The sequence below is a fragment of the Parasteatoda tepidariorum genome, chromosome 2 (genome assembly GCF_982258835.1).
Source record: "Parasteatoda tepidariorum strain Cologne lab strain chromosome 2, Ptep-v5.0, whole genome shotgun sequence".
In the NCBI taxonomy this organism is placed as follows: domain Eukaryota; kingdom Metazoa; phylum Arthropoda; class Arachnida; order Araneae; family Theridiidae; genus Parasteatoda; species Parasteatoda tepidariorum.
The window spans coordinates 81646420-81663502 of record NC_141756.1 but is presented as its reverse complement, the minus strand read 5'-3'; the positions used below and the strand labels follow the sequence as shown (position 1 = coordinate 81663502).

The 17083-nt window shown below is 32.4% G+C and overlaps 2 protein-coding genes across 3 annotated transcripts in view; both read right to left on the bottom strand.

Moving 5' to 3' along the window:
• The window catches only part of LOC107444247 (uncharacterized), a 175039-nt gene extending 168758 nt beyond the window's left edge, over positions 1-6281 (bottom strand). For both annotated transcript variants that reach the window (XM_071177753.2, XM_087157611.1), the window contains exon 1: positions 873-6281. In XM_071177753.2, the coding sequence (XP_071033854.1) occupies positions 873-4892 (4020 nt within the window). In that variant the 5' untranslated portion in view covers positions 4893-6281. The remainder of the gene's footprint in view (positions 1-872) is intronic.
• A 2738-nt stretch (positions 6282-9019) lies between these two features.
• Positions 9020-17083, bottom strand: part of LOC147815875 (uncharacterized) — a 387319-nt gene continuing 379255 nt past the window's right edge. The window contains exon 11 of the mRNA XM_087157613.1: positions 9020-9442. Within this exon, the coding sequence (XP_087013739.1) occupies positions 9413-9442 (30 nt within the window). The 3' untranslated portion in view covers positions 9020-9412. The remainder of the gene's footprint in view (positions 9443-17083) is intronic.

Sequence of the window (17083 nt, the reverse complement as noted above, 5' to 3'; positions counted from 1 at the left end):
TTTCTTGATATTATCTTTATTAAAAAAATTTTATTTATAGTCTTAAAATATTTTAAAAGAGACATTTTAACTTCCTAGTAGATATTTATTTTCTTTTATAAGATCCCTAGCAGATGACAGCAATAAGATATAGCTTACTGTGTAAAAGATTTTTAGCAAAAACAGTTTAATGTTTAGATTCTTGTATTTGACAAAACTGTGTTAAAAAAGATTAAAGTAAGGAATTTAAAACTATTTATCCATTCTCAAGTATTTTAAAGCACTTTAACATATTTAATGAAATATTTCTGAAACAAAATGCCATTCTTACGCTTGTAATATTAGATATTACAAATTATTTAATCTCATAAATTTATGGATTAAGTTAATTTAGCTTTCTTAAATTTAATTAAAAAAGGCTTAATTAAATTTAAATATATAATTATAATACATAAGTCGTGAATATTTAGTGCCTATGACATAAATATCAATAGAATTCAAATTTGAAGCTGCTATAGCTATTGTTCCCACCATTTGAGAACTTAAAATATTAAAAACTCATTATAACATATTACTTTATCATTATCTGCTAAATAAACAGACAAACCCTTTTGGAAACATAAAATATGAGCATTTAAGTTAACAATTTCAGGTTAGAACTTGTTTATTTCATTTAGAATTTTTGATTTTTCCTAAACTATATCATAAATAAAATCATGGTATTAGTGTTTTTATCATTAACTTTTAAAATTATATTCTACTAACTCATATTTTTTTCAGCTAACAATTAAAATAGTGTAACTAATAACATGATATTAACAAATTAATTTTAATACAGTTGAGAAAACAAAGACTTTAGGAAAATAGAAACAAAAATAAATAAATGTACGAACCGCTAGCTTCATCCACTTGCTCTTGACCGCTTTTTTAGATTTATCCCCAGAGCCTTCTCCATCTTCGTCCATAGATGGACTACGACTCTCTTCAAATTGCACTTTTTTGCCCTTTTTTGCTGCACCCTCACCCCCTGCGATCTCATCAGAGCCAGCTGTCTCACTGACTACCGACCCTTCGACCGTTTCGGCAAGTGACACTCCATCTTCAACAGATGTTCTTGATTCCTGTCCACCCTCAATGGACGCACTGTCCTGCTTCACACCGGCTTCTCGCTCCTGGTAAGGCACAACGGACTCCATAGAACCCAGACTACCATACTCTGATTGCACTATGGAGCTCTGTCTGCTATCACTGACGCAAGAAAACGCGGCTGATTCATTAGACATGCTTGCTGTTAGGACTCCAGATTCTGTTGAATCCTCAGCAGCATGTTGTTTAGACTGTGAGTGATGTCTCGTCTTGGAGACAGTTTGGAAGAGGGACGCGAATTCCTCTGGGGCGATGCTCTTCTTTCTTTTTTGCTCAGCAATCTTTCTAGCTTCACTGGCAAATGTAACAGTTCTTTCCGATCCGTTAACAGGTACTGCTAGATCTGCTTCGGGCTGTGGTAATTTTTCCTCGGCATCGTAATAATCTTCGGGATACTCGGAAGTATCTTGGAATTCTTCGTCTTGATAATCGGTGTCTTCTTGAAACTCTTGATTGACTTCGTAATCCTTTTCACCGTAGTCTTTAGGCTCGTAGCTTTCTTGATAAGCTGTTTCAGCCTCACCATAAAAGACATCGCGATCTTCTTCCATACTGCCTTGTGTAGGATACGATTCAGCTGATTGTTGTTGAGGATTGTAAGGCTCCGTTACATTTACAACATCCGGTGGCACTTCATAAACGGATAACTCGCTTTCACTTTTGACGCTATCTGATCTTGACTTCGACTTGGAGCCCATTTTAAAACTATCTAATGTGCCACCTATGTTAAATAAACTAGTCATACTTCCATTTTTAGAGCCAGAAGCACTATTAGTAGAAGTAGTAGCAGGCTTGGATTCTTTCTTAGTTAAAGAAGGCATACTCATCATTTTATAGCCCTTTGATACTTTGCTCGAAAGCACGCTAAATATTCCCCCTCCAGTTGCTGCAGAAGTATCTTCTGCTACTGAAGTTGCAGAACTCGACAACTGTTTCGTAGAAGCCGAAATTGGACCTGAAGACACAGCCTGAGTTGAACTTAAAATAACATCTGAAGAAGTCACGGGGTCAGAATACTGTCTTTGACGACGCTTGCTGTTTCGAGACTTTTGAGGTGAATACCCTTTATGTTGAGGTGACGCAGTGAATCTTTCATTTTTAGTAACGTTAGTTACTTTTTCATGTTCCCGTAAAGGCTTCTCCGGAGGTATTTTTTGATTCTGAACAACATCTGGCTGATCCTGATAATTCACTTCTCTATCGTAATAGTTTTCAGCCTGATACTCAGGAAAATCGGACGATTGAGCAGAATAATTAGGATAGCTCCCATCGGCTGCTGCAGCTGCTCCTTCATAATAATTCAAATTGTCTTCATGATAAGCTTCAGGATTTTGGTATGGAACGTTATCAGTTTGGTCGTTCTTGTAATAAGCTTGTTCGTAATGGCTATCACTGTATTGTTGATCACCGTAATTTTCTGCCGAAGCACCATACTCATTGGTCCCATATGCACTTTGATTTTCTTGACTATACTCATTATATTGAGAAGATTGTATATTTAAAGCATTATCGTTACCATAAGTATATTGTGTGTTCGTAATGTCATTGTTCCAAGCAGGATCTTGTTGAACCCAACTTTGGTTGTTTTCTACATTTTGCTCTACGTAAGAGTCTTGTTTTTGGTATTCCACATATGTTTCAGGCACATAAGTGGGTTCAGTATAGTAATTTCCAGCATAATGTTCATCATTTGTCGCCGTAGGAAGCTCTTGGTAAGATTGGTCATTCATCGAGTCATTACTTTTTTCATAAAAAGGCTCGTTTTGTATTTTGTCATAAACATATACCGGAGGTGGCTCTGCTGTAGATTTTGAGGAATCATTTTGCTCGGGTGACTGTTCAGGTATTTTACTATTTTCCAGAAAAGAGACGTTTTCATCAGGGTATGACAAATTTTGTGGTTGAAATTTCTTTTGATTAACATCATACTGCTGAGTCATCTCAGAGGCTAAGTTTTGGCTATCAAGAGCTTTTTGAGCTACCGCTTTCGACAAGTGCTCATCTGTAGCTGGCTTTACTCCAAGAGATTTATCATAAGTTATTTTTCCAGATTTATCAATATATGGCTGTGGTAATTTTCTACGCCCAGGAGCTGGTGACGAACTTTTTGCTTTTTTCTGTGAGACGTTCTTAGGAGGAGGAAAAGTACTGCTGCTTCCTTTGCGATAAGTAGGTTCAGTTCGAGACAAAAGGTCTGATTTTTTTAAACGACAGGGTTGATAAGGTATTTGCGTTAATTCTCTTGTTTTTCGAGATTTATCTTTATGGGAAGTATTAACTTTGCTTGAGGAATGGTTATCACTTTGAGATTTCTTAGACATTGTTGTCGGACTTTTATCAAGGTAAGGACTAGCACTTTTTCTACCTTTATCGGAGGAATGAACTTCGGCTTTAACAGTTTTTGGTTTATCTATTGGACTTAAAGGAGACGTTGTAACGTCTGTAAAACTGTCTTCTTTGCCTAAAGTAACCGAATTTCGTTCTTGACCGTTGGCTGCTGTGTCTGATGTATATTCAGGACTTATTTCAGTTACAGGCGTTAACGCGTGTCCTTTTTTGCGCTCTTCCACCGTATGACCTAAATAGTTAACGTCCATATAGTTAGATGAATCTATAACTGTTTCAGAGGGTGCTGGAGCTAATTGCGTACTTTGTGAATATGTATTATACACCACTGGTAAGCTCCTTTTTGGACTGGCGCTGCTAGCGTCAGTCCAAGACGACGTGGACTCATATATTGACTCCCTAATGTCCTCACTACCTTTGGCACTGATAGTAATTTCTGGTGTATACCTTAGATTTTCGGAACTAGTTGCTAAGTCTATACTTGAACTACCATCCGCTGCAAAATCTAATGTTTTGGAAAATTCGTCATAAGTGGGTAATTTAAATTGGGAGAGAGGGTCAGACTCAAAATCACTTTCTGGTTCCACACTTATGTCTCTTCTGCTACGCAAAGGGCTGTTTCGAATGCTATTTAAAGTCCTGTATACTTCCCTTGCTGCACTGGATGTGGTCCCTGATGTCGATGCTTTGTGCAGATTAGCAGAGAGACGGTCCAATTCTTCAATATCTCTTTCACTGATGCATGGTGAGCCACCTCGATAACGCTTGTAGTCGGAAGCGGTAAATATTTCCCGCCTTTGTAATAAATCCGGATGGAAAAAACCTGGACTTCCTTGGCTATCCCATTCTGAAGTCTCAGAAGCGCTGGAGGGATCCATAAATTTGGATGAATAAGGAAATCCTCGATATTTTTTATCCCATTTAGAAGGGGATGCACCTAATTCACTTTCACTCACATCTTCCACTTGGGAACCAAATGCTCCGAGAATATCGCTCTCAGACAGATCACTAGGATCGATGTCTGGATGTTTCGTCAGCAATCTATCTTTGAAAGATAAGTCACCGATGACAGAACCCACTCTGGAGCTAAGAAACTCTTCCGGATCTTCACCTGTACTTCGTATGACAGACAACAACTGCGTGATAACATTCTGTTGCTCATACAATAAGATCTCAAGTCTCTCTAACTTTTCCCACATTTTGACGTACTCTTGGGATAGCAGATCCACTGCTCTCCAAGCATATCTAAGTTCGACTTCAAGCTCACCCAGTCGACCTCCCAATCGATCCATGAAGGCGTCAACAGCCTGCTCAACCCTCGTATTATAAAGATTGCCATAGTCAGCAGAAGCAACTCCTTTGTTGGAGTTTCGGACAACATCCATGATGTTTCCGTCACAATCGCTACTTAATGGATTCATCGATAATCATTTCTAAATACAAATCTCAGACAGATGGAGACTTCATCGTGTCTTCGAATTTAAATACAAAGATTAAAGCACAACAAGAAAGTTAGATACAGGAATTAAAGGAGATATTCTGAAAGATTCATTATTATCTCTAATCTACTCTAAATACTTTGATCTTAGATAAATCATCTATATGAATCAACTAGTTCAATAAACATACCCATATAGGCAAGTGGAGAAAGTAGATGCCAATATATGGGTACAACATAGTATTTTAAATAAATGCAGAATCCAACCTTGCTCATAAAATCACTTTAAAAATTTAAAACTCGAATAGAACTCTCAGATAGTCAAAGTAAACAGTAACACTGAGATCTCTTACAAAGACATAACATATTAAAATATCTATTAATATGTTTAAATGTGACTAAATTACTTCAATTATTTTGTTTAACATGATGAAAGACAAATAATTCAAAAACCAAGGCTTGTCACCGGAATAAAATTAAATATCTTCAATTCTTAAAATAAAAAACAGAAAAAAAATAACAGAAATATATAATTGGTTTTTAACTGATAAAAAAATCTAAAGATTTAACAATTATAAATTAAAAAAAGTATATTACAAACAGCTTAAATTATAAAAAAAAATATTATACTCTTTGATCCGAAAACTACTTTTTCTCTATCTAACAGACTATTTAAGATTTAAAACACACTTATAAGTTACGAGAATAAAAATAGCCTAATCTCTACCGACTCTGCTACATCCTTTCTTTACATTTCAAAACTGCATTAAAAAACTCCATTTTTGCACGTCCCACATTTCGAATCCTCTCTATCACATCGATATTAACGATCATAGTGTCGATTCCAAAACATTAAACAACTTATCCAGAAATCGAAAATGCAACAGATACCCTCCCTCACAAACATTCCAGAAATGGAACAAACTTATTCTTTCAACTTAATTTTACCAGTTCTTTGACACACAATGCACTTTTATCCAACTTTGTGTGTTTAACTTCCAAAAGCTCTCTGTAAAAATCAATTTATGTAGATTTCGCGCAACACATTTCACAAAAAGAAGCAAAAAAATAGTAGAAGATATCCAATCACATGAGAGAGTAATCCAGTATTTATCCCTATAGCCAAGTAATCGTAATCCGATTTAATCCAAATGGTAATCCAAAGGGGTAATCTTTAGGGATCGCATAAAGGGGGTGCAGCAGCGAGTAATGCTGAAACATGACTGTCCGTAGCCACATCACGAGTTCCCATTAAAAGTATGGGGGAATATTGTGTGCGCCCCACAAAAAGGACAAGAGAGTCCGGGGTCGCCCGCCACCGCGAGAGAGAGCAGCAACTGGCGAACAGTGGCGCCCCTCGCTCTCCGCCCTTGGGAGGGTCCACGGCCGACGGAGGGGGTTGCGGCACTATCGATTTGCCAAAAGACGCGCCCTCTGACGTATAGAGCGCGAAGTGACGTAGTTGTTGGGCGCTCCGGAAAGAGCGAAGGGGCGCAAAAAAGAAAAATAAATACGGGCAACGTAATAATAAGCAGGGGCTGTGAGAACAGTGTTAAAGGAAGTTGGGTAGGGGAAAGGCGAGCTATGGTACGCACTAAGAACAACTTCTAATTCGAAGTTTGGGGAAGTTTTTCTCTTGAGTTTGAGTGAGCTAAGCTTTAAGTCCTCTCTTTTCTTGAAAAGTCAGGATATTTAGAGAAAGAAGTTCTGATCATAAAATCAGAACATTTTCTTTTGAACTGAACTTTTTTTTTATCAGAAGAGAAAAGTACTGTTTGGAAGTAATTAAAGTAAAGCGAAGTGGGAAATTATTTTTGCAAGTAAATTCGATATTTTGGTTTGAAGAAAAACCAGAACACAAAAGTTAAGTTCGTTTAATATATATTTTGCACTCTTGTTGTTGAAGACTGTACTCAATGTTGTTTTTATTAAAATTAAATATTTCTTTTAAGAAAACTCTACTTTAAGTTAGAACAAAAGTTCTCATTTAATGTAAAACTCGTATATTTGAATATGTATTAGTTACTTATACTTCCGAAAGGAATAACTTCAAAAAAATACTAAATACATAATTTGCAAATAATTTAATTGACAAAAATATTTTTGACTTTGTTCTTGATCAGAGAGGATGTAGATATTTCACCCAAAAAAGTATTTAAGTACACAACGAGAGGGAAATAGAATATATCTAAAATTAATAACTATTTTCTGGTTTTTTAAAATTGTTTTAACTAATTGACAAAGTAATAAAATTAGCATTGTTTTGGAGTCAGGTTTACAAACGATTTGTTGCATTTCTTAGAAATGCCATTAAGTGACTAATAATTGTTTCACAACATTTTACAATATACACATACAAAATTTTAAAAAGCGAAAACTTAAATACAAAAAAAGATATTTTTTTCCAACTAGTTTATTGTAAAACATAATTTATAAGCATATTTTATATACATGCGACTGCTATATCCTATTCAACAAGTTTGTACAGACAGAAAAATTCTGACGTGCTCAAAAGTTAGTTTTAAAACATATTTTCTAAGCAAATTTAATAAAAATGCAGTCTTTCTCTACAAGTTTGTACTGACAGAAAAATTCTGACGTGCTAACTTTCCGAAAAATAGAGATCTTAAGTTTTTATGATGCAACTGTGACTTTATTGTTGTAACATGACACAGATGGAAAAAAAATTATTATAATAAGTTCATTATTTAAAAGTGGGAATTTTATTTATAAAAGGTATTTTTTTAACCAATAAAATTTATTGAATAAAACGATTTCATTATTTTGTAGGAAATGTAAAATTAAAAAAAAAAAAATGTAACAAATAAATATGCAGTCAGATTAAAATTTAGAAATTATATATAAAAATTATATTATAAATAAGTTTAACATATATACTTCATAATTAAGTGATAGTATAATTCACAAAATTCAGAAACGAGAGAAATAAAATTGCTATTTTCTTAAAAATAAGAATGTTATTTACAAAGGAAATATTTCTTCAAAATGATTTTAGAAACACTGAGATTTAACTATTTAAAAATAACAGTGTTATTCACAAGAAAAATACTTCTCTAATACTAAAAATACTACTTCAAGAAAAATACTTTTGAAAGCACTGTATTTAACTAATTAAAACTAGGGATGTTATTTACAAAGAAAATATTTCTGTCCAATGGTTCAGGAAACATGCAGTGATTCAACTATTTAAAAATGAAGATTTTATTCACAAGGAAAATATTTCTACCCAATGGTTTTGGAAGCCCTGTGATTTATTTAGTATTTAAAAATAAAGATAAGAATGTTATTGACAAAGAAAATACATTATATGCAATTGTTTTTGTAACAACGAGATTTAACTATATAAAAATAAGGGTATTACGAAGGAAGAGGATTTTAAAGCAATTTTATTTTATACTGCAACACTATTTATAAGTATTTTGCAAATATAAACAACCAAATTAGTTTTGTTCATTTTTAATACTTTAAAGAACTCATGTACGCGAAAATCGTATAATCCATATATCTTGAAAATTTGAATACTAGTTTTGCTAAGAGCTTTGCGAAACATAAGAAACTGAATTTGAAAATAAGCTAGAAATCACTTTAAACGCATTAAAAAACATTTACAATAAAAGCTATTTTATATAACAAAAGTGGTAGAGATTGAAATTAAAATTTACTTACCTTTGCAAATCTTGAGAAAAAGGTTTAACAGTTACATGGGATAACTCACGAGTGATGTCATTAACTCTTTCAAATACATCCAATACATAAATGTTTACATAATTGCACATTACGTTTCAAAGGGTGGATAAAAAATTAATAAATTTATTAACTTTCTATTTACACTGAAAACTACTGTCTAGTTGAAATTTTTACTGAAATATTTTTAATGAAAATTGAGTTAAAAAGTTAAGCTTATTCCAAACATTGATGTTTCATGCAAATTAATAAACATAATGAAATGATCTTATTACAAACAAGTTTTTTACGCATTTTGACCTTTATACCTTTAAGTTCGAAGCATTTATTTAAGATTTAAAATAAATATTTTAGGCTTTAAATTCTTTTAATGAATAAAATAAACAGTTTTAGTAAAAAATTGTATTTATTTTATTTTTCTTACTTCACATAAATTGCGTATGGCAAAAAAACTTTATATACAACATGCCTATCAAATGAAACTCAAAATAACCTGACCAAAATAAATTTTTAAGGAAAAATATCACAAATCTAACCAACCATCTATTCTTTCTTCCTTGGAAAAAAAACACTCAAACTCAAATCATTAGAGATGAAATCTGTACTTTTTATTTTACTTATTTTTTATTTGTTATTAAATTAAAATGACAAGGAAATGTTAATTCTAATTTGTCAGCTTTTATATTAAAAAAATGCATTTTTGTTTTTAATATATTTTTCTTACAAATGACCAATGATAGGCAATTATTTTGTAATGCTTTGGATCACTTACTTGTAAAAGAGGTAAATACAAAATGTTTAATGAACAAAGGCCAGAAGAAATCTTACCTGAAAAGAAAATATCATAAGAATTAGAGCGAATACCAAACAAAAATTCCACAGAACTAAAAATTATATGCATAAATTTTTAAAGTATATTTATCCGCGTATTGCAGAAGAAAATAAAGAATTGTTTAATCTATAGTAATTTAGAAATGTGCAGCAATTTTCAGCTTGATTGCACAATACCATGGCAAAAATTATACGGAAACATGGTTTAATTTAACAAACTAAGGCAACAGAAAATGCATATACTGTGAACAATTCCGTGATAAATTACTGTAAAAAGCACTGGCATCCTGGGTGTATCATTAGTGAAATCCATTTTACATTAAAATCTATTTTTACAGTAAAACTTTATACCGTAATTTTTATAGTAATATTTATTTTATGACAGTGATTCAGTGGTCTTACAATAATAATACTGTAAAAATGACGATATCTCAGAATTTTTGTTTCGAAAAATGTTACGGAAAAAAAGGATTTTACGGAAAAATGTAACTTGATTCGAAATTTTTTACAGTATTCTGGAATAATGTTTGACAAAAATTAAATAAATGAAAATATATGCAAGTTACGTTGTATTATTATTATTAATATTTTAATAAAAAAGTAATTCCGAATGAAAACTAACTCATTCTAAGTAAATTCTGTTTAAATCTTAAGTGTGTCATGAAATCCCAAGGCAATGCTTTTGTAACGAAAATGAGATCAGCATTGGAAAGAATATATGTAAACTATGTTTATCCAACCATATTCACCATGTTATGCTCCTCCCTCATATTTAATAACGAACGTAAACCATGTTAAGCGAATCTGAAATCTAGTTAAATGATAAAAATATCGGGATAATACCTGACATAACCCGAATCACCTTTCTTGAATTTTTATTTGGTTATTTTAAAATGTTGAAGAGTGCTCGTATTATGTAAAAAATCTCAAATTAAATTGCAATAAAAAGTACCGGCGAACACATTCTAATTTACGTGCTCAATTTTGCGATTGCTCTACTTTTTCAGACACCATTCTGATCTCACCCAGAGTGTGAGAACGAAGAGAATATTAAAAATCTTGAAAAATATTTATACACCATTTCTTATTTGACATTGACTTTGTATACTATTTAAAATGCATCATTAATTTAGACAGTTTAGTTATTATTTTGTTATTAAAGAAAATTTTTAACTGTGTTTATCTTCCTCCCTATGTCGCATCCGCAAAAAAAAATTAAATAATTAGTAACATATACAGTATATAATATTCTTCAGTATAAAAGGAATTAAGGTATACTATCAGCAATTTAAATAAAGGAATGAGCTGTTCTTACAAATCTCCATTACAAAAACCAAGTATAAAAGTTTAGATGATTTAAAGCGAAGGAGAAACCAAACTAAACTTGTTTCATTAATGAGATTAACGGAAAAAAGCAATATATTTGTTTTAACAATTTTTTTGTTAGATTTTAAGATACTTTTTTACTGAGTTTATTTTTCTCCTCATGTGTGCATACGTACAACATACGAAAAATAATGAAATAATTAGTAACATATACAGACAGTATATAATTTAGTATATAATTTTGGACTGTATAAAATGAATTTATGTATGTTGTTAGCAGATTTGACAAAATAATGAGCTGTTCTTATAAATTTTCATAAAAAATATCAGCTTAGATGACTTAAAGCAAAAAAAAACTCATTTCATTAATGAGACTGATGATGAAAGGTAATATATATTTCATAGCCACAGCCATTTCAAAATTATTTTCTTTCAAAATTGCTCAATGAAAAACACAGCCTTTCTAATATCGTGACAAAAACTAACAGTAACTAACTAAAAAAACTAATAAAAGAAATTAAAGGAAACTCTGAACATACTCTTTTTTTTAGTTTGTACTAGAGCTAGGAAACTTATAAAAAAAGTCAACTTGTACTTTTTTCATAATTAAAAATATCTTTGATGAAGCTAATAAATAATTATAAATTTTTATCTTCTCAATTCTCCTGAAAAATTACTGAATAATCCAAATTAAACATTTTTTATTCCCTTTCTAAGTTTTAGCATAATTGATACAAAGATAAGTCGAAGATATCTTTAAAGCATTATGGCATTTATCCAAAGAAAACCATTACAACCAGTTATTTCTTTTGTTTTAAAAAAAATTAGATGTCATTTCTAATATCATTGGCCTTTTAGGAAAATTCTACTGTTCAATACATGGAAAAGTTATTCTATAATCGTGCCAATTCCGGAAAACTGAATTTCTAGTCGCGTGACACTGTTTTTTTTTTATATTTTTTATTTCCTTCATTTCCCTATCATCGCCACCATGATTATCTCTTTTTAACGGGATCATAAAAAACGTCGAACAATCATAGCGGAAATGTATCCAAATGTGCACTAAAAATTTCCAAATCGGCTCCAGTGAAACGTGCAGGTTGCACATTCTACTGGGAAAATTCCGCTTGAGGAAAAGACAGCAAGAAAAGAACTGAAAATGCAGACGACGTGCTGTGAGAGAATAGTTCTGCAGTGGGGAGCAGGAGTGCGAGAAGACGACACGAAATAGCGGTTTTTCGTGAGAAGGAACTCACAAAAGAAAAATTCGATTTCTTTCTTTCTTTTAGATGGGGAGGGAGACATTAGAAGAGGTCGATTATTTCAACCACTATCATGGCTTTTCGGATGGAGAACCATTTTCATTTCATTTCGAATCCCTATTTTTAGGCAAGGAAAAAAAAAATCGAAAAAGGTAAATCCTCCGCCATCTTTTTTGTTTTGTATGAGGAAGAATATAAAGGACTTTTATCCTCTACCTTGGCGGAAAATACTACCTTTCACTCACACGTGACGTAATACTTTGAGTTATTTATGCCAGTCATTGGCGTGGTGAAAGAAAATGGGAGCCAAGCAATAGAGATTCACCAACTCATTTTATTGTTCAGTCAGTTATTGTAGTTTAAAATGCTTGGCAATATGAAAAGCGCATCTAAAAAAATGACTTTTGTTTATCACGCAAACTACTCAACTCTGCGGTCAAAATGAATCTCTATTTTTATCTAAATTGAGATATAAAAGCTTGAAATGAATGGGAATGAAGAAGCTAAAGCTTTCTATATTCCACGGTATAAAAGACCATATTTCATAAAATTTATTTCATGATAAAAAACGCAGCATGATTGAAATTGTATAGTTAAGAATCAAAACTGCATTTTATTATTATTTTTAGTTTAAAAATTCAATAAGTAGAATTAAATATGACTAGGAGGCTTCGCCCCCTGCTCGCTGGTGCTCGCCAACTCCCGAAACTGCTTTCGCAGTTCATTTCGGATTGCTTCGCAATCCGATGCTCTCTTTGCTCGCTCATTGGATACCTTCTTAACGTCTAGCTTTTGTATACTTTTTTGAACACTGAAGTTCCGAAAACTTTTCACTGTAGAAAATTTTAAACCTGTGCATTTCAATATTAATTTGAAATTGCAAACAGTTCACATATTTTTCTTAATCACACTATTCTAAATTTCAGTTGTTGAGAAAAGTAACTGTTGTAAGCTTTGTTTTAAAGTCTTTCCCACCAGAGGGCTCAAACCATGTGTTGTAAAACAATATGAAATAGTACTGAATGCCGGATGTAAAGCATCGGTTTCGATGAAGATAATTTTGTGAGAATTTTTTTGGTAATTCGGTGAGAATTCACCCGATTAGACATATGATATGCTCACTATGTGCTCTTGCGCGCCGAAGCATATCAATTAATTCGTATTAGCGTTTTATATAGTATAGATTAGCCATATGATGTTCACTACGTGCTCTTGCGCGCCGAAGCCTATCAAATAAAAATGAAAACTGTTGTCAACGCGAGAAAAGAAATATCATCGGCTTTATTGATACATACGTATTAGCGTTTTATATACAAGTAATATAGATATGAATGTTAAGCTCGTAACATAATATAAACGTGTATACATTTTAAACATGTACAGTAGTGTGCGGAAGTCTCCTGTCGTATTTCAAAAAGCCGACATCTCAGAAACTATTCGACTGATTTTTCACAAAAATTTTGTATTTTACCGTGTAAAATTGCATTCTTTAAAATTATGTGAAAAATTGTATATCTAATAATTAAAATTTGTTTCGACTAATATGAAACAAAATAATAAATGATGAATATTTACTAACAGTTATTTTTTTGCATGGAATTATATTTGGATATATGCAATTTATAATTGTTTGCAAAAATGTTTCAATTCGCTTAAGAAGTTCTCGACATATATGGCTAAATAGGCAAAAAGTAAAATTAACATTAAAGGGTCCAAACTTTGGACCACTCTCCTTAACGAATTATTGAAACCATATTTCCCAAATTGCGGCCAACCCCTATACTTTGGTGGTCAGAAACCAAATCCGTCCAGAAATAGAAATAGGTATGCTTATTCAGAAAAAGAACGTTTTTGTTTCCGATTTCGTAACTTAAAATTATCGTCTGCACTAATTGACTTAATAATCAAGGCAGTTATTAAGAGCTTCTAGCATATTAAAGGACAAATCATACTGAAATAAGAAAAATATCTTCGGTATACATGCAATTTATTTTTGGAACACTACTAATTGAGCTTTCAATCCAATTAAATTTTGGTTTTTAAAAAGTTTTTAACTAGTTAAAAAAAATTTTAAATTTATTCCCATGACGAATTTCTTACAAAATGATATTCATATTAAATATATACACTGAGTGGCCAAATTATTATGACCACCTCAAAGTTTTATGCAAATGAGTTATTGCGTCACAGCGCTGCCGTTAGAGGGCAAGATAACTATAACACGGGAATGCTGGACAAATGAGTCATCAGTTATACTGTATTGCTTGCTCAGATATGGGAAAGAAAAGTGGTTTAACTGAATTTCAACGTGGAATGATTGTGGGTGTGAGATGTGTCGGAACGAGTATCAGCAAAACGGCTGCACTTGTGAAGTGTTCTAGAGCAGCAGTTGTTAATATGTACAAAGAATGGACAATCAAGCAAAAAACCGGGTCTCAACGTCAGACTTGTGGTCGTCACAGGGTACTGAATGCTCGATCAGAGAGAAGGCTGGCCAGGGTTGTGCAGCACAACAGGACAGCAACAGTGCGACAAATTGCAAGTGATCTTAATCAAGGAGCGACTGTGAACGTCTCTGAACGGACTGTTCAGCGCACATTGCGCCGTATAGTGTATGGAAGCAGACGACCTGTTCGTATACCTCTACTGTCTGCTTTAAATAAGCGCAGACGTCTCCAATTTGCAAAGGAGCACAAACATTGGACAGTAGATGACTGGAAGAGGGTCAAGTGGTCCGTTGAATCACGATTTCAAATGCATCGCGCAGATGGCAGGATGAGAATATGGAGAAAACAGCACGAAAGCATGGACCCCAACTGCATTGCCACGACACTTCAAGCTGGTTGTGGCAACGTTATGGTATGGGGAATGTTCTCTTGGTATTGTATGGGTCCTTTAATTTCTGTACCACAACGACTTAATGCCCAAGGATATTTAAGTATCATCGCAGATCAAGTACATCCGTTTATGTCAATGGTGTACTCTGGCGGGGATGGATACTTCCAGCAGGACAACGCTCCTTGTCATAAAGCTGGCATTGCCCTCAAATGGTTCGAAGAGCATGACGGAGAAGTTAACTTGCTTCGTTGGCCAGCACAATCCCCAGATCTCAATCCAATTGAGAATTTGTGGAATGAAATTGAACGGGCGCTCAGACAGATGGATCCAGTACCATCAAATTTGCAGGAATTGGCAAGTGCAGTTCAGCAAGCATGGTCTGGCATACCTTCTACCACCCACCAACATCTCATAGAATCCATGCCCAGACGAATTAAGGCAGTAATACGCGCAAAAGGTGGCCCAACAGCGTACTGAAGGGGTGGTCATAATAATTTGGCCACTCAGTGTATATTTTTTATTCTGATAAAAGATTAATTTAAGCTGCTTTAGAGTGGTATGTTATACATTAAGGGCGAGGAAAGAAAGATGGAAATCTATAGTCTTCTATCCTTTTAGAACAATAACAAGTTAATCAGCTGTGTTACGGAATCTAGTAAAATGGGAATCTCAGAAATTTAGTAAAGTACCCGCCAGGAAACGATACTAAGGAAAGGTTTGGTCAAAATGTTACTTTTGAAAGAAAAATATGGCATTTCACTATATAAAGAATAAAAAGAATTAGTTGGACCAAATTAAATAATTTTAAGTAAGATAAATCGGAACTCATTCGGATCATATTTTAAATAATCGAATAAATTTCTGTAACTTATTTACAGCGCTAGGCATTATAATAACATTAAAAGTCATGGCATTTTAGCCTATTTTGAACTTTCCAGTACAGTACATAAATCAGAAACAGCTTATTCACATGATTTTATGAGTATTAATCATGCTTCCTTAAAGTGAAACATATCTTTCCAATATGGCTCACTATAACACACCTAAAGAAGATGGATAGTCTTTTCAGATGAAGATGAATATGTAAATTGCGAACATTATCGACAAAAAAAATCCTTTTTATTCAAATTTAATATCGTTCGTTAATGCACTATCCATAACTGACAGACTGTGAATGACATTAGAGAGAAATTCGACTAAGAGTTAATCGAGTTTTTATGTTTCAGACAGTGAAATTTTTCATAGCTTTAAATTATGTAGTAACATGTAGATGATTAAATTATTATAATGTCTTATTCAAGTATGAATGTAGATACGTTTATAATATTAATATTTTCCGACGTAATTTGAATTTATATAGAAAATATATGTATGATGTACTAAACACATTACGCAAACATAATGCACTACATACATTAGCTGTGCACTGTACGCTTTCCTTTGTAATATTAGCAAAACAGTTTTAAAATCTTATAAAATGCTTTAATATATTATATTGGAAATAATTAGAAAAAATTGCTTTTTTATGTTTTATTTAAATAAACTGGTAATTTCTTAATATACAATTGTTTATTCTTAATACAATTAGTTATTCTTAATACGATAGGTTATTCTTAATACAATTGTTTTTTACAATTTATAATTACAAAACAATTTACAATTTTTTTACTTCGCTAAAATTATATTGTTAATACTGATTTCAAGACGTAATATTTCATATTTATTGTCGATTGATAAAATATAATCTTCTGAGAACTGCTATTTTAAATTAATTCAACAAAACACATGACTCATTGTTTGAAATTCAATAACGTAAAATATCGATTTTTTATTATTAGTGTTGATTATTTTTGGCATTTATATTGTTTTTTTTGAGATTATTGAAGCCTAAATTTTAATTGTTTGTGTTTCATATATTTGGCATTTGATAAAGCAATTCATACCTGTGAATTATCTGATTTTACTTTTTATAAAACACGTCAATTGCTAATTGTTTAAAAATTAATATTGAACGTCAATAATATAAATGTTCTAAAAATAATAGCACTTTGCAAATATTGGAGTCTATATATTGACTTTTAGCCAATATATTTCAGGGTTCTTTGATATGTTATAAATTAGTGGGACTATCTACGCTTGATTATTTAATACTGTTAAGGAAACACGTGATAACACAGCCGGGAACTACAAGAAGAAAAAGTATGGTAAAAAC